This window comes from Sinohyriopsis cumingii, chromosome 18, assembly GCF_028554795.1.
Source record: "Sinohyriopsis cumingii isolate HCF-2022 chromosome 18, ASM2855479v2, whole genome shotgun sequence".
Classification (NCBI taxonomy): Eukaryota; Metazoa; Mollusca; class Bivalvia; order Unionida; family Unionidae; genus Sinohyriopsis; species Sinohyriopsis cumingii.
Window position 1 is genome coordinate 76095277 of NC_142978.1, and position 20038 is coordinate 76115314.

General features: G+C 35.0%; 1 protein-coding gene across 1 annotated transcript in view; it reads right to left on the bottom strand.

Annotated features, from left to right (window-relative positions):
- The window catches only part of LOC149777012 (neural-cadherin-like), an 80989-nt gene that overhangs the window by 41838 nt on the left and 19113 nt on the right, over positions 1–20038 (bottom strand). Inside the window, exons 5-6 of the mRNA XM_089941372.1 lie at positions 4138–4397; positions 2321–2466 (exon numbers count right to left, since the gene is read on the bottom strand). Of these exons, the coding sequence (XP_089797498.1) occupies positions 2321–2466; positions 4138–4397 (406 nt within the window). The remainder of the gene's footprint in view (positions 1–2320; positions 2467–4137; positions 4398–20038) is intronic.

The following is a 20038-nucleotide window of genomic DNA, read 5'->3' on the forward strand; positions in this document are numbered from 1 at the left end:
TCCTTGTATTTAGAGCATTTACAGTTATAATAATTTTAAGGACTTGGCATTTCTCCCCAACTCAGTCCCTAATTCTTCCTTAAATGGCTAAAATGTTAAAGCCCTTAAAAAATGAAGAAATATATGAACATTGACATAAATTTCATACATTCATAAATTCATTTATCAACAAAACTCAAAAGACACTTTACACATTTTTGATGCAAGTTTATATTTACTAATTCCATACAGTTAATTAATTTTTGATCTAAATTGTCTTTCAGATGTGTATGCACAACTAGTGTTTCTAGAAGGTGATATTCGATTTGAAGACTTGAGTCATCCGATTCCAAACTGGGCATTTCAGTCTTTGGAAAGTTTGCTCACACCTGATCCACTCATGTCATCTGGAACTTTGGATTATTTTAAGAATCCCACAACAGGACAATTTCTTTGCCTCATCCATACTGCCAAAAACTTTGAAGCCTATAGCCTCACTGTCATGAAATGATCTACTTGTGGGTCAATATGGTATAAAATTATGAATCAGAGCACCTTGCCAGACTGTTGAGACTGCACCTGCTCAAAGAACTTGAGAGAGGGTTCCAAAGGGTGATCATGGTGGGCACACTTATTGGTCTGCTTTAAAACACTTGGAGTTATATCCAGGGGCTTTATTCAATGTCCAAACTACCTCTTTCTCTGAAACATGACCTGACATGTGGGAAGGAGCTGGGACTCCTACAGTAGGTGAGAACTCATTTGAGTCCACTATGATTGAAATAACAGAAACATCCTGAGACCCCTCCCAAAGCCACTACTGAGGATGATGCGACTAACTGTACTAGTGAAACTTTAGGTGAATGGAAACTCTGCTCCCTTCTAGACTGTCTAGGGTGTGAGTGGTGATCCCCCTCCTTTTTGTTGGTTGAAGCCAGAGAGGATGAAACAATTCCATGGTCTATCATATCTGCCCTACTTTGAAACCAAGGGTTGGACATCCATGGTACCATGGAGAGGAAAGACTCGTTTCCAAAACGGGGCTCCCCACCCTTCCAGAGAGATTAAAAGAAAAAGGTAACCAGTGCTTGAAGTTTAGTGACTGGTTCCCAGTGCCATGTGATGTGACCAAGACCCAATGACCACAGAAAGACCACTGTGGTGATGAAGACCTAATGGACAAGCCAACACCAGATAATAACAGTACAGATCACAACATTTCAAGGTAACCAGAGCTGGAAGTTTAGTGACTGGTGCCTGGTGCTTTTGCCCAGGATTAGGTGACCAGTGAGCAGAAGAAGAAGGCCAGTGTGGTAATGAAGACCTGATGGACAAGCTCCACATCAGATTTATCTGTAAAAGATCATTTCTCTTACCTCACAGGAAGATGCAAGTTATAAATATCATTCACCCGGACCAAGACCTTTACAGGATAATTCTCATCCTTAAGCAGAGGCATGGCTCACTCCTGAGTGTTTTTCAACCCTTGCATTAATCAGCAGTAATCATGGCATCATAATAAGTATCAGGGACTGTTTGACGCTAGGTGATCTCCAAACCATTGTCATCACACAACTTCTACAGGGTTATTAGTCTTCACTAACTCAGAATGCGGTCCAGACCACCACCACCCACAAACAGGATGAGTAACCTATAGAAGAGAATGAGTAAGAGGGGCCCTTCCTCCCACTGTATGTGTAGCAACTTTCAGCCAAAGGCACAAAATTGTAGATTCATTGTGAATAATCTGCTGTGGGGTGAGTGTCCTAAGGGGTATTGTCATGCCCACACTTGCCCTCACCTTGTGACATCATAAACTCTTAAATATAAACATAACAGAAACAAAATAAAATATCTGGAAGCAAAAAAGGACAGACAATACTTACCCTAGCACCAGAACCAAGAAGGGGGATACAATTAATGAAGCACCACTTGCAAAGCAAGATGCAAAATCTCAAATAATCAATTAAAGGAACACAGATAACAATCAAAATAATGCAGTGACTGAGGAGACAAACACTCAATTGATACAAAAGGTAGGTGAAATGCTAAAAATATGTTTAAAAGTGAAACCAGAGCAATTTATAACAGCAATAAATATAAGTACATGTGTTATAAATACATGACATGGGAATATTAATGTAAACAAGACTGTAGTCATGTCATAACTGTATTTATTAAAAGCATATCTGTTGATAAACTCTAAACCAAGAAGTTCTAGATTTTAACCCTTACAGAGATTTCTTTTTCCAAACCTTCCAAAATCCACAATCACAACAAGAAACACCATCCTCCTTGGTTCTTACAGAGATGTGTGATAACAGTAAAATATTGTATTTACCTCTATCAATTGCTAGTATATAAAGAATATATGTTGGAATATCCTCTCGATCAAGCGCCTTGTTCACAAAGACTTCACCAACTTTCAGATTGCTCTGCTGTATCCTGAACTGACGCTTTGAATCTGATTTCAGGTTTATGAAATAACTGAAATAAGAAAGAATATATTTTGTACAGCTGATCAATGTTAAAATAATGAAGTAAAGATTATTCTTAAGCAGATGACTAGCTAAGCTACCAGACTGGAAATGGAAATCAAATATTAGACAAGCTCAGTTATTGAGGTATTTGAAACTTGAGAGATCTCAACCCACTGTGCATTCAGTAGAAGCCACTAGTGTTCTGTGTGTGTGTGTGTGTATAGCCTATTATGTGCTGAAAAATAGTGTTAAACCAAACAACAAACAACCAATTAATTGCAACAAGATATTATAAACACTTGAGTAATTAAGATATGCATGTTTAAATTGCAGTTCACTATTATCAGACTGTAAATTGGAAACAGAAAGTGATCAAAATGGTTTTTGTTGTGGTAGGGTTTAACGCCATTTTTAAGCACAAGATAGGCTATACATGGTGGCCGGTATAAATGGTGGAGGAAGAACTGGGAAAACTATGGAAAGAACCACCAACTCACAATAAGCTACTGGCAATCTTTCTCACATGCCCACATTGGCTGAATCCGAGGCTAAAACACACAGACAGAGGTGAGATGGCAGTGATCCATAATGATATGGAGTAATTTTGAGGTTAAAAAAAGTAATAATTTCAATAAAATTGGAATGGTTCCCACTCTGAAAATGACATTATTTGTGCAAAAACAGAGTGAATTCAAAGTCACAGATACATATGAATTCACTATATCAATATATGGCAAAGGCTATATAAGAAAGTGGTTTATCTAAATCGTTTTATTTTACCATTTACCCATTTAGTCTGGTTTTAGATTTACTATTTTAGAATAACAGAAGGAACTTTCTGACAATGGAATCTTAAAAATCACAATGAATTTGCAATCAAATACTTAGCAGGTAATCTGGATAAAATGTCCAGACTAGACATGTGTTGTAAAATATATGCCTAACCAAAGTCAAAGGATCTGGAGTCCAAAAACTCACAAAGCCTGGATAAATCGTATAAATGGCCCAAAAATCTAACAAGCTCATGTACATATGCACATAAACATGTATATCAAACTTCAAGCCATTTCTTCATAATACTTCTCAAAGAGTTTTCACAAAAAGTCAAAGTTCAGAAAGTTCAAAAACTTTTTAAAAAATGAAACAATTATTTTAAGAGGATGAAAAATCTATTTAAATGAGAGATCAATACATAAAAATATGCATACAAAATTGCATTTACCTGTGTTAGGCTCTTTGTGTGTACTCATGCTGGAAAGTTTCTAAAGATAAATATATGGATGGATGGAAGAAACAAATTATGCAGTATGGGCAAAAAGGTAGAATAAGGCAGCATTATCCCTAACCTTTTATCAGTTTCCAACTTCTATTCCACCCTCCACTGCCATCCCTATTGCTCAAGTGATGAAAGCACTTGACAAGACCAACCATGTAGGGCAGCTATTGTTTTACACATCTGCATATGGTTCTCGATCATATCCATAAATTCTTATTAAAATAAATGACAAAATGAGTTGACAGGATTAAATGGCTCCCTCATATTCTCTGAAAAGCTTCTTTTATCCAGGAAAATGTCCAGGAAATCTCAGGTACTAAGTATTAACATGGAGAAAATAAAAGTGGGAGAGTATGTGGATGATATGAGTGTGACATACAAATGGTTTTCAAAGTCACTTACTCAATTAGGCCATTGATTCCGGTGTCTCTGTCATTTGCAATGAAAGAAGCTAGACTTGTACCAACAGGAACATTTTCTGGAACAGTAACTAGCTTATCTCCCTTCTCAAAGATTGGTTTCTCATCATTGTAGTCAGTAACAGTAATGTAGATTGTGGTACTTGCAGTGAACTTTATACCAGTAGCATTCAGGTTAGGTCCATCATCAGCAGCATATGCTATTAGTGTAAAATTAGTCTCACTGCTATCAAAATCAACTTGCTGAAAGAGAAATGTTTGAGTTATTATCTACTATTTGAGTGAATTAGGTCCACATTTCCTTAACTCTAGGTTTAAACTGCCTCTAACTACATCAATCATATTTTACTTTGCATATGATTATCTCTGTGTAAAATGTCAAATAAAATAATTGTGTTTGAAATCAGTTTCTGCATAAAAAAATACACAGAGAAATCATGTGCCATTCTTAATACCATATATATATATAGGGGGCCCCAAGTGGCCGAGTGGTCTAAAGCGCTCTCCGTTACAGATCACTGTCATCTCACCTCTGTCTGCGTGGGTTCAAGTCTCAGATTCGGCCAATGTGGTATGTGAGAAAGCCTGCCAGTAGCTTCTCGTGGGTCGGTGGTTCTTTCTGGGGTTTTTCCTCCACCATTAATACTGGCCGCCATGTATAGCCTATCGTGTGCTGAAAACTGGCGTTAAACCCTACAACAACAATATATATATAAGTTACATCCAGCTGCAAACAACACAGACCCTATGATGGCAGATCTGAGTCTATCTTAAGAAATATAATTGATCTGCTTACACAATGTGCTGGCAGATATGGGTCTATCTTGTTGATTCTAATAATTTGTAACAAATGGAATTGATCTGCTTACATAATGCGCAAGCAGATATGGGTTTATCTCATTTATTGTAATAATTTGTAACAAATCGAACTGATCTACTTACACAATGTGCAAGCAGACCTGGGTCTATCTTGCTTATTCAAATGAAATTTAACAAATGGAATTGATCTATTTACATAATGTGTTGGCAGATCTGGGTATCTCATTTATTCTAATAATGTGTGTGTGTGTGATTTGGATTATTAACGTAGCTTTAAAAAAAAAATCAGCCATATTGCTATGATGTCTGCAGTGTGGCAGTTTATAGTGACGTCTAGCACTGGGGCATCATGCCGCAGACATGTAGCGTGATGCCCCATTATCCTGACACCAGGCTGACTAGTCCTAACACTAACCTGTTGATGCTGAGCACCAAGCGAGGCAGCTATTAGTACCATTTTTATACGTCTTGGTATGATTCGGCCAGGGATCGAACCCATGATCTCCCAAGGCAGAGACTCTAACCACTAGGCCACCGGAGCAGTCTAATAATGTAACGAATGTAATTAATCTGCTTACACAAGGTGCTGGCAGACCTGGGTCTATATTGTTTATTCTAATGATTTGTAACAAATAGAACTGATCTGCTTGCACAATGTGCTGGCAGATCCGAGTCTATCTTGTTTATTCAGATTAGTCCCTGCAAAAGGCATTGATCTGCTGTGGCAGGTTTGGATGTTGTATGCAGCTGGATGCAACTTTATGGGAGTATATATACAGTATATATTTAATTGAGATACAGTACCTAAATACCTAAACTTGTACATGAGTATATACAGTATGAATTTAAATGAGATATCTAATACCTCAATTTATACCTGAGTATACACAGTATGTATTTAACTGAGATACCTAAATACCTAAACGTATACACGAGTATGTACAGTATGTAGTTATTGAGATACCTAAATATCTAAACTTATACATGAGTATATACAGTATGAATTTAATTGAGATATATAATACCTAAATTTATACCCGAGTATACACGGTATATATTTAATTGAGACACCTAAATACCTAAACTTATACATGAGTATATACAGCAGAGATCTCAAACTCAAACTACCCTGAGGGCTACACCATCTTTGTTATCTCTCATGACACCCTATGACACCAATCATTTTGTGGGCAACAGGATACGGTTTGGTGGGCAGCATGTGGCCCATGGGCCAAGTTTTTGAGATCCCTGATATACAGCATGTATTTAACTGAGATACCTAAATATCTAAACTTATACATGAGCATATAAAGAATACCTCAATATATCAATTTATACACAAGGATATACAGTATATATTTAACTGAGACACCTAATTACCTCAACTTACACGTGAGTACAATTATACAGTATGTATTTAACTGAGCTAAGTAACTTATATGTATGTACAGTATGTAAATAACTGAGACACCTAAATACCTCAACTTACAGTGAGTACAATTATACAATATGTATTTAACTGAGCTAAGTAACTTATATGTATGTACAGTATGTAAATCCCAAACCAAAATGCATCCTTGCTGAAAGCTTGTGGCAAGCTTGCGGTAAGCTTGCGATAAGCTAGTTTGATGTTTATAAGCTAACATGGATGCTTGCGCAAGCTTGTACAAGCAAGTGCAGGCTTAGGCAAGATAGCTGGATATAACCGCAAGCTTGCACAAGCTTGCGCAAGCTTGTACAAGCTTTCTTGTTTGCTTCAGAAATTAAAACTAGCTTGCACAAGCTTTCTTGTTTGTTTCATAAAGTAAAACTAGCTTGCGCAAGCTTACTTGTTTTCTTCAGAAAGTAAAATTAGCTTGCGCAAGCTTGTTTTCTTCAGAAAGTAAACTAGCTTGCGCAAGCTTTCTTGTATGTTTCAGAAAGTAAATTTAAACTAGCTTGCAACAAGTTTCTTCATATATATATATATATATATATATATATATATATATATATATATATATATATATATATATATATATATATCCATTGCTTGTGAAAGTTTGAGACCATGTATCCAAGTAGCAGGCACCATCACTGTCACGCCCCTACGAAAACAAAGTCATGACTTGATGAACAATCATGAAGTGTTCATGAAAGTTCCTCAAGTAAGTTCATGAACTTCAAGAATTTTGATGAATCATGTACTTGAAGTTCATGAACACACTGATAAATTTTTATGAACTATTATAATATCTTTGAAGTTCCTGAAATGTCATGAACTAATGGATCATGAACAATTCAAGTACTTTGATGCAATACCATGGTATTTCTTAAAAAAATGTATATTAAATATCTATATCATTATATTCATAAAATGATCATGAAAATTTATCATACAAACTTCTCACAATATTAGTGAAATTTAAATAAAGGTGAATTTTTTCTTCTTTTTTTAAAATGATATACTGTATAAATGTTCATACAGATCTTTAATTCAATACTTGTTTACTTAACCTGAGTATTTCTGGATTAATATGGGAAAATATTTTCTGGCCAGCATCAACAAAATGTATTTGCTTTAAAAAGCTATCAATGACTTTGTCCTAACGTTTTTTTTTCTTCTCTTCATTACTGTTATAAACTGCTTATTCTATTGACTTAGTCACTGGTTGCCAATTTGCAGTAAAAACCGAAATATATTAACAACGATTATTCTGATTGGATGAGTTTGAAAAAAGACGTGATATGATTGGTTAATATACGCGCGCGATTTCAACAGTTAAGCTTCCTCAGAAACCAAAGATCATGCAGATGGTTAGGCAAAAACCTCGAACAAAAACCGTGGACTCCATGGAATGGACAGATGAGAATATTTTCAATATCGTTTTTTTAAAGTCAGTAGAAGTGCAGAGAAGCGACTTTGAAGAATGTGAAGGAAATGATTTGTTGAGAGCAAAATTAGGCGGAAAAGCGTACCAAGCCCGGATGACCAGAATTACGGTGAGTATCTTTTTCTTGGTCATTCGTGATTATTTCAGTAGAAGTTATATGGATATTTTATTGGTTTATATATGTCATCATATTATTTATAACCAAGCTAATGACACGATTTTGTTCAGACCTAATTTAAACTTGCTCATCGAAGTTTTGAAAATCACTAAACATTATCACCCCCACCCACCCCCCAGTTCTCGATACCAGACGTGGTTCGATATCGATAGGAGTTGAGATGTTCGAGATCGTTTTCTTTTACATGACATCACTATTTCTATAATCTGATGTAATTTCGTAATTTAAAAAAAAAAACCTTAAGAAAATAGTTAATGCGTGAAACTGTTCACAATAAAAGTGCAAATAACAACGTGATGAAACCGGAAGCAGCTATACGCAACATGCGGAGTCGGAGTGGATGCATTAGAGACATACTAAGGGCCTATACCACACAAGTCTGGCGTTTTATCAATAAAAAATGGCGAAAATATTTGAAAGCATGAAATAACCGTTATCTGTAATATATACGGTTATTTAGTGTAACGGTGTTGTCAAAAAAAATGTCATATTTTACTGAATAAAACATCCGTCTCCTGTGACTATACCTATGGCTAGACAGATTCAGTTAATATAAAACAGTGACAAAATTCTGCAATAATATAAATGCTCAGTATTATGTGTAAGGGATTAAATCATTTTTGAGTTGGATCATATTATTCCAGTAAGTAAAGTGGGGTACAATGATAATGTGCTAAAAGCTAAAAACAATGTTGATCAGAGATTATCTGTAATTAACTAACTTTACCTTTTTTTCAGACCAGACAGCAGAAAAGTAAAATTGTTAGAGGATGAAGTTTGTAGGTTAAGGATGAAAATTTGAAAACTGGAGGATTCAAGATGGAAGAGACATTAAATTGTGACTGCTGCAACAATGTTAAAGATCCAAACAGTAATCAGATGGAACAGCTTAAGTTGCAGAAGGAGACATTCAGTAGTGACAGTGGACAGGATTTGATTAAATTATAGACCCTGAACATCTTCACAAAAGAGTTATCAGACAGGTCAGTCTCTGGAAGAAGATTGGTCAGGAGAAACCCCAGCTGAAAGACAGCCCCATGACGATGAAATATGCTTCAACAGTTGATTGCAGGCAACTGCCCCAATATCTCTTGAACATTTTTCAAAGAAAAATTACAGAACATACAAAAAGTGTTGCTAAGGGTAAAAAAAAAGAATATCACTTGTCAGTTTAAATTTATCTGAAATCAAATACAGTTTTTAAGATAATATGTTGCATTTTATACTGTATTAACCCCATCCCCCATCTAAGGTTATTGTATGATTCAGGATGAATAGGTATTTGTGACTTGTCAGGTTATCATATTTTGTTTTATAGGCACTGTTCATGAAGTCATGAATCATTGAGAAACTTTGTTCATCATAGTTCATGAATATGTTCATGCACTTGTTCATGAATGATGATGATCCAATTTGTGGACTGTTTTCAATTCATGCACATTCTAGAATAATTCATGAACCTTTTGATGAACTTTCATGAACGGTTCTTGAACCAAGTTCATGAACAGTTCATTCATTATTCATGATCATTTCATAGGGGCGTGACACTTGCAGCTAGGGGAACACATAAAGCTTCTGCAGCCTTGGGTAAGCTTGCAGTGAATGAATAAACTTGAACAATGGAATTAAACTTAATGTTTTGGCAGAACAGATTTGTTTTCCACTGCATTGCAACTATAAGATTGCATTATTTAATCATTAAATATGCAGATTACTTCACTGGAATGAAGTAAAACTTTGCAATATATTATGATAATTTGGTCCACCAGGAGCAGTTGAGTCTAAAATGCATTTTTGGACAGGGGCCTTCGGACTCCCAGACCCCCCCCCCACTTCACATTTTCAGGGGGTTTTTTGGAAGGGGGGAAAACACAATCATGTCTGATTTTTGAAAGCCCAGATGCTTGTAGCAAGAAATCTCTGCAAGCTTGCAACAAGCTAGTAACAAGCTTGCGCAAGCTTGTGTATACTTATTGTACTAGGTAAATAAATAACAAGCTTGTGCAAGCTTAAGCTTGCGCAAGCTTGTGCAAGCTTAAGCTTTCGCAAGCTTGTGCATGCTTATGACACTTTTGTTAAATAAGCTTGCGCAAGCTTGCTGCAATGTTCCAAATACAAGCTTGCCGCAAGCTTGCTGCAATGTTCCAAATACAAGCTTGCCGCAAGCTTTATAAATAAGCTTGCACAAGCTTGCTGCAATGTTCCAAATACAAGCTTGCCGCAAGCTTGCTGCAATGTTCCAAATACAAGCTTGCCGCAAGCTTTATAAATAAGCTTGCGCAAGCTTGCTGCAATGTTCCAAATACAAGCTTGCCGCAAGCTTTATAAATAAGCTTGTGGCAAGCTTGCTGCAAGCTTTAAAACAAGCTTGCAATTTTGGTTTGGGATAACACCTAAATACCTCAACTTACAGTCAGTACAATTATACAATATGTATTTAACTGAGCTATCTAAATTCCTTAACTTATATGTATGTACAGTATGTAAATAACTGAGACACCTAAATACCTCAACTTGTGTGACACATTTCTCTATGATAAATAATATCTTCATAAAATAACTTTCATAAAGTTAATATTTATATTGCTGTTTTTTAAGTTGTAAATACTATCTATTTTTCTAAGTCCATATTTAATTAATCAGTAGAAAATTTTAGTTGATTAATTTTAGTTAAATTACCATATTCACTGTTGTTGTTTTATTTTGTTGCTGTGGTTGTTATTAATATAACTTGTTTTGATCAAAGCTCAAGATGATTAATATCACCATAATCTGTACAAGACCTTCATTAATGTAAGCTTCATCATCACCTAGCATTCTCATCCTCGTTATTGTTTTTATCACCACTATCATTCACATCGACATCATTCTTATCATTATCATGGTCATCATATTTACTGTCATGATCATCCCCATACCAAAACATAACACCCTACAGCACATGATATTCTTACATGAGATCTAGTCTCATGTGCAATTTAACATGCAAATTAGGTAGCAAATAGATTCTAATAAGAAAATCACATGTGAGCATGTCTGCTCATGTGAAAATGGCATGCTTATAAGCAATATCTGCTCACGTGAGCGACACAAGATTTTGCTCACATGAGCAGCATCTGGCTCACATGAGCAAAAACAACAAGAAACAACTATAGTATTTAGTTTTTATTGAATACATACATCTTTTACAAGAATTAAACAGAGTAAGATCAATATTCAAATCTAGTAGTCATAAAGCATATTATTTGAGTTCAATTAGTGATCTTTAAATAAGTAAGCCAACTAGTGTATGTATGTACCTGTCATATTAAATACTTCACATTTATTCTACAAACTTTAAGGTCATAATGCTGTTGCTGTTGTAGGGTTTAATGCCATTTTTCGGCAAACGATAGGCTATACATGGTGGCCAGTATTAATGGCGGAGGAAGAACCCAGGAAACCCCGGAAAAAACCACCGACCCACGAGAAGCTACTGGCAAGCTTTCTCACATACCCACATTAGCCAAAGCCGAGACTCGAATCCACGCAGGCAGAGGTGAGATGGCAGTGATCAGTAATGAAGCGCGCTTTAGACCACTCGGCCACTCGGGGGCCCCAAGGTCATAATGAAAGATACTACTGGAAATTTGCTTCACATGAAGACCATTCTTCACTGTTCCAGAAAATTAAAAGCAAACAAAATGTGTAACTGACATTCCTGCTTCTGAATTTCATCATTTGCCAGTCTGCAACAATATTTTCACTTGGAGATTATTCTCTTTGAATCAATGCACTTCCTGTTGACCACTGAATTTAAGTTAGCAGGCTCAGTTTTGAACTGTTGAAAAATGAAACCTGAAATGGAAATGAAAAAGCTGTTAGAATTTTTTCTGATCACAGCATTTCAGACATTCTGTAAGGTGGATTTTTGAAGATTTGTTTGACAAGGTAAAGGCAGAATACGTAATTGTAGTTTGGATTATCCCATTGATAATAACCTGGTTAATAAAACGAACAATTGGGTACCCATTTAAAAAAAGTGTTCCAAGCTCAGACTGAGACAGACTAATGATTACAATTCGAAGCTTGTGCCGTGTTCACAGGGGCTCGTACGGTTGCTTACAGTTTACTTGTCATACGTGTTCTGTATATTAATACAATCCTATGAGTGACCTATTTAAGAATCAACGCTGATATTTCAAGCTTGACCATCCTAAGTTCATGCCTGTCTAATGGTCGTGTGCCAATTTTCTCACTGGAAAAAGATTTGGTTGGCAAAAGAGTCCAAGTGTATATAAACATTAAGAAAAGCTGTAATCCTTATCCAATTAAATCTCTATTTTAAATTTACCAATCAATTAAAAATTAAGATTTGACAGACATGGTTCTCAGTCGTGTATGCTGATCTTGCTCCACCCAATCAGCAATAAAATAATACAAAGAACATTTATGTTTGTCTAAAATGTTTCAAATGGTAACTGAGGCGCCTGCATAATTATTGGGGGTGGGGGTGGGAGCCAGACATGGTTGCACAGTTGTGGAAGGCATAAATATTCGATGATAATGTGGTATAGATATCATTTTTAGAAACAGGAGGTTGAATTATTATCTTTAAGTAAATTCTGAAACAAACCCTTGGCTCAATTTTAAACGACCATGCGAATTTATGCTTATGGTTTATGCTTATAATGTCGATGATTCAGGCTATCCACTTTGATCATTCTATATGCGAAAATTGTAATAAGAAATGAGTAAAGTAACTTACCTCTTTCTTGGCAAAGAACCAGTCTTTCATAATCATTGAATCTTCCCTAACAGCACGTCTAAGTCTTCTGTTTCGTACTGGACATTAACATCAATACCGACGTGGACAACACTATAAATTGGTATTGGTTTCTACGGTCTCTCTAAACACCCCAAGACACCCCAGGACACCCCAAAACTCTCCAAGAACACCCCAATATTACATATGTTGGCACCAACTAACTCTTATGCATCAAATATCTTTAATTTTATAATATTATTAAACAATTTCCTTATTTAATGGCAATGCACCATACTTCTCTCATTTATTTTGTTATAAACTGTTTATATACAAATTTTAATTTTAAATCGTGGATCAACATTTTTGACAGAGACGTTTAGAATACATGACCAAAGAGTGTTACAAGCTCCACGCGAGTGATTTCCCTTGATTTTATGTAGCCGTGAAGGAAAGTTGCTCTGTAATTCCTTTCGATTTTACATCAATGTCGTGCTTGATATATCAGATGTAATTTATCTAGACTGTCTGATTATACAGGCCATTTAATGATTGGTACAGTCACATAGACAATTAATTATCAACAATAACTCACAAACACCAAGTCATTTAATTCTCAGTAAGAATTACTCTGTCTCAATAGCAAATCCAGAAGACATGCCAAATATATTACCCAAATTACAGACTGATTTAAAGAAGAAAAATGATGAAACACACATAACTGGTTTATTTAGAAGTTATTAATGTTTTCGCAGCATAGTAATAGAATATACAAGGTAGATTTTCTTCGTTTTAAATTTATTTAATATAGCAAGTTTGTAGCTGAAATCAGAAAGAATATATATGAGCTATCGAATTTACATTTATTTTTACCAAATAACTTTCCAATGTTTCCATAAAGACAATATAAAATTAACTTTTAGTAAATCAAGCCATTATCAACACTATAAAAAACAATGCATATTTACTGACTATTGAGTTCTCTAGCAAATCGTGCTTTCTTCGCATTTTATTTACAAAACAAATTGCATAAAGAGTTATTGACGAGTAAAACGATAGTACAACATATCAAAGAGTTATTGATGAGTAAAACGATGGTATAACGTATCAATGAGTTGTCGGAAACAGTATAAACTATCATCCGATATGTATTGATCCTGTCCTTCTGTACACAGACGCTTCTAATAGAACTTACAAGATCTTTGAGGAACATATTGCTACAGAGCTAGATAGAAGTGTTGAGTCCGTGGAAGTAAAAGTGCTTGAAATGATTGAATTTGGAAGTGATGATGAGAAGAGTATAACCTAGCCAATATAGCCTGTATTCCCCTCGGTTACACGCTATCTTTGCACGACACATCTGAAAGATAATGTCAGGCACTTCCTTCAAAATAAAATATGTGTGGAAAAGGGTGAACGTGACATAATAAAGACCCAAATATTTGATACCGGTGTCATCACAGATGCAAATACTACAATAGATTTTGAAAGTTGATCGGAACTTTTGGAAACAGTGATCAATGAACAGCATCCGACATTTGCACTATACTTTATAAATAACTTGAAACCAAGACTACATAAATATTGTTTTCAAAAAGATAGCTGCAAAAATACTGAACGCGTGAATTTGACTAATGACAATGCATCCATCAATAACATTCTACAACTTTTCGTTTGACTGGAAACCACAACACCCGCAAGATCTAATACACAAACTTTTCAGCGTGACACAGTACCATTTCATGGTTGATAGAAGCGCTCTTTACGACAGCGCGAATTATCAGTTAACGAAAAAAAACCCACATTTTTCACATACATGACAGCGTCTGGAGGTGCAAATCCGAAAAGCAATCCACGGAGATATTCGGAAACGTCCTCAAGGACATTACACGTATATAGAAATCAAAGTACATGAAATCACTAAACACCGTAATTAATAAAGCTATTATTATATACTACTAATTATTAAATACATGTTGTGTTTTGGAAAGTTAAATGATATTAAGAATTTACATGTATCTGTAATCGTAGTATTGATTTATTTTATAGAATATTTCGCTACCAACTTCATGCTCATTAATAATTAATTTAGAAATAATTTTGGAAACTACAGAACATGATATATTGGCATTTAAAGTCAAACATTTAATACTTCGCAACTACTTCAAACAATGTTGGAGTCAGCCTGAAATATTGAAATTAGTAAGATGTTTTTACTAATCGTTAATTGATTCAATATTTAATTATTTGCATTATGTTCTAAAAATAAAGAAATTCTATAACTGTATGAAGTTGGTAATCTTGAAGGGAAAAAATAATTATATATATACTATTATATCTAAAATGTATGAACATACAAGCAGCATCTATGCTACTTGGTGTGTTCAATTCAGAAATAGATAAATAAATAAATATTTAAGAGAGGAAGACTGACAGTATAAAAAAGGATAATGAATCATTACAGTAACCTGTATTGCAAATGCGATGCTGTCATTTCCCGCATATATTACATGACAAAATAAGCTAACGAGGCCTGACATGATTATGATATTGTACACAAGGATAAAACGCTATAGTAACAATTAACACATTTCAGTTCATATTGTACCAAAATATATCCGATCGAAATGTCACAATATAAACTGTAATTACTATAAATTAATCCACAATTTACACACATGTGTGGCTCTTTTGTACAAATTTTAAGCGTGTGGTGCATTTAATTTTCAAACCTTTTATTTTCATTCAAATTAGCGTGCATTGATTAACTTAATAAAAGTGACTTTAGTTATAATTAACTGTTTGCATCTTTTTTTAATTTATTGCAGACATCAGTGAATAACCATGTGATTAGTGTGAATGACCATTAGCAGTGTGCTAATTATTGTTTCTAAAACAAATCGGATTTTTTAAATGCAAATTTCTAGTGTGCAGTAAATGTAATTTCTTTTCATTCAAATTAGTGTGCATTCATTAACTTAATAAATGTGACTTTAATTTTAATTGACTGTTGACATCTTTTTCGGTGACTTAGAGATGTGTTGGTATCTTCTTTAATTGTAGACATCAATGAATAATGGCGTGATTATTGGAAATTAATATTAGTGCTAATTATTATTTTCAATATGCATGAATTGGAGGCGAATTATCCCTTGAATGGAGTGTAAGTGTCTTGGGGTCGAAATGTCTAGGGAATTTTCTTGGGGTCAAAATGTCTTGCTCCCATGTGGTATTGCTACTTATTTATAAATGTTGATAAATATTCACATTACTGCACCCCAACACTCTTCGTCGAAATGAGAGTTGTTTCCCTTGGAAATCTTTGATTTTTGCTACTTTTTCTGTTAAATAAACAACCGCTAAATATTCACAATTTTTGTTTCTATGTTTGTTTGTGTTGTTGTTGAAATTTAAAGTAGATAAATGATTGAGTCTTGATGTGTTTTTTGAGAGTCTTGGCGTGTCCTGGGGTGTATTGGGGTGTCCTGGGGTGTCTTGGGGTGTTTAGTGAGACCCTTGGTTTCTATTTGTTAATAATGTCCACACTCTTGCTGTCAGAAATTGTTAAGAGCAAACATGTTTTAGGAGAATATTAAATAACTTCTCTTCCTAAACAGCGTGGTCTTTGCTGACAGAACATGGCCCGCGCGTAAATTTCTGTCTGTTCGGTTTAAAAGTGCTATTCTACATGTACACTGTAGGTCAGTATGCAGCATCTGTCGAGTCCATTTGAGGCGCCATAAAGAGTGAATTATTAGTAAACATTTATTTTTTTTACGCATGGGAGCTTGTATCATTGATTACAATATAAATGTCAGTCATACATGTGGTATAAAAATACATGTAATACTTTTATTATTTTATACTACTGTATGACTGTCATTTAAATTGTAAGCAACACTATGAGCCCTTGTGGTTTTACACTCCTTTGTACATATTTACTCGGGTATTTCTTAATGTTATATTTTATATATCAAATAAATGATATTTTATTATCTGATGTTTCCTAAAAACTGAGCTATATGTGAATTCATATAATTAATAAGTTAATTAATATAGACTTAGTTAATTTTGAGGTTTTTACAGTAGCTTGTGCCGAGCCATGCCCCATAGGACACTCTAATGGTTCTAACAAGCAGATTCTTTCACTGTGTACTCTGATAACCTGGGTCACAGAAAAGTTAACGGAAACGTCAGTGATTTGTTTTGTGATTATTTCAATAGGAAATTTCTCTTATAAACTTTGAAATGACACGATCAGAACATTTAAAATAAGCAAGATTTTCCATTGCCAAGAATATACACGTGCAAACCAGTGCGAAACAGCTAAACAACCGAACACAACTGGTTTAGGCAGTTTCTTACGGATTTATTAAATTTTATGTACAGTACATATCGTTAAATGGCAATGCTAATTTAGTGCTAGCATTAGAGAATCCACTGACAGCTAATAGAGAAGCTGGATTCGCATTTCCATACAATAATATCACTGAAAAAAAAAGACTAACGGAGCACATTATTGCCAGTAATAAAGGGCCGGCCATGTAGCACGTACGCATGGAGGGGGAGGGGGGAAACACAAATGCATACGCTTACATGTTTTTTTATATATTATTTAATGGATAATGTACATACGCACAGGAAACAGGGTGTGGGTGAAACCTCGATAATAATTTGTCTAATACGTAACCTGTTCGATTGTTCAGTCGGCGTTTGAATTTTAGCGGACACTAGACAAACTGTTTAATGTTACCATCTTATTTCTTTGATGCCAGACATTCAACGTCGGTGGACAATGTTTTATTAGACACGTTAATATTACTAATCCTTTATGGTTTCTGCAAAGATTAGATATAGGCCGTTCAATAGAATGGGGGGGGGGCATCAAGCTTACGTACGCTGATGGGGGTGGGTGGCATAAAAAGGTATGCATGCGTACGGGGGGTGGGGGGTCAAGCTTTGAAAGATTTTTGTGTACGTACTAAATGGATGACCCCTAAGCCGAATTACACAATTCAGTAACTATAAGATTGTATTGACTTTTGTGCGAATGTTAGGCATGGAAGAAAACGACATAGTTTATGTAATTCTCCAAATATTCTGGAAAATGACTTGAGAGTTTATTAGGCCAACAGGACTGTGAATCAGTGTTTATTTTTTTTTCCTCCAGATATGTGGCTATGTATTTGTTTTACAATTTTATAGTGGGGTTTGAGAAGTTTGTGAATAAAGGTGTTGCATCATATGTTTATGGTACATAACATTCATTTTAGGGCAAAAGTTTTATTTCCTTTTAATATTTGTAAACTTCATATTTTGGGGAGAGAAACATTTCAACTTTTTACGGATTACTTTATTAAACATCAACCATGATCAGTATGCAAGTTATTAACTCCATTCTTTGACAGCTGTTAAAGTTTAATAGGTAGTCTGGTTATACGAGACCTTAATTCTGAATTGTTTCATTTTATGAACAGTGAAATGAACCTTAATATGTTCAAATACAAGGAGACTGTTGGGTCAAAATAAGACTAAAACTCACTGTGAGAAAATAAGCCGACAGATGTTTTAAAATTTAAAAGAAAAGAACAAAGCAACAGCAAGTGCAAAAAAGAAATAATGTCTATTTGACAATAATGGGGATGCTTGACATTCAACATTTATACAAAATATTTAAGTCCATATTGCTCATGTGACAACTCACATGAGAAAATCCAACTTTGAATAAATTTGAAACAAGTATTTATTCAGAATCAAGTCCAAGTTTCTCACGTGATAACTCACATGAAAAATTAGAACTATGCCTTATTTTGAAACATGGTTGTATGTAATGGAAAAGAAATGTTTTCTAAGTTCTACTTTCTCATGTGAAAAGTTAGATTCTCACGTGAGCAAAATCTGCTCACGTGAGAATCAGGTTAGTTTTTCCTTGGCTCACAAGATCTAACAAACTGCACACATGAACCTGCAAAATCTACCCAATTTGCATACATTTCTAACAAGGTTCTCATGTGCGGTGTTACGAAACACCCAAATGCACCCAAATCCACACCAAATCCACCCAAATCCACACCAAATCGCATTTTGTCTGTCGTCTCATCTCAAAATTGCAACGGTACCTCCCCTCCCCCCATATTTTACAAAAATTTTTAAACAAATCTTTTTCCACAAATCAAATTATTTTTTTTATTGTGCAGTTTTACACAGTTCTATTGGGTTAGGTCTATTTAGACTGACGTGAAACCGATAAATTGGTATCATATTTGTCAAATTCGGTGGTTGTTTAAGATTGATATGACTTATTTGCCAGTATGGAAGACGTTCGTACAGGCAGGCATGAAGACGTACTTAATAAGATACATACACATGTTATATACTGTTGTATAGTTTTAATTATATGCTTTAATTCTTCACTGTTCTATTTCTATACAAAATCAGAGCCACATGTTCAACAAAAATATCTATTCTAAGGTCACGCTCAACCTTTCAACAACACGGATTGATATTTCGAAATTAAAGTCGAAAGATTGCACTAGGGTGTGGATTTGGTGTGGATTTGGGAGGATTTGAGTGGATTTGGGTGGATTTGGGTGTTTCGTAACACCCCTCATGTGCAGCTTATGAGCAGCTCATGTGCATTGGTGAGATTTTTCTGTACAGGTCATTACCAACATAATAATGATCATCATCCTTGTCATCATCACCATCATCACTATCATTCTTGTCATCACCAAAACCAACCACCATTCCAGTCATCATCACCACCATTATCAACAGCAGCACCAGCAGCAAATGGAGTGCATTCTTGTATCACAAAAGTATATCTGGCACAAAGTATTCTGACCCACTGTCCAACCTGGCTTAATTTCTGTCTCCTACATGGCTACATATGCACTCCACTGTGTAAATGTTGAAAAATTTGGAATCAAATAAATTATTCATGATTTATTGCAAATGATTGATGACTGAACAATAATATGTTAACAGGATGCCCAGCCATATACTGTTTTAAATGCCTTGACAGTGACTGTTGTTTTAAATGCTTTGTTAGGGACTATTGTTTTAAATGCTTTGCCAGGTACTATTGTTTTAAATGCCTTGACAGGGACTACTATTTTAAATGCTTTGCCAAGGGCCATTGCTTTAAATGCCTTGACAGAGACTATTATTTTAAATGCCATGACAGGGTCTATTGTTTTAAATGTTTTGCCAGGGGGTATTATTATTTAATGCTTTGTCAGGGACTATCGTTTTCAATGCCTTGCCAGGG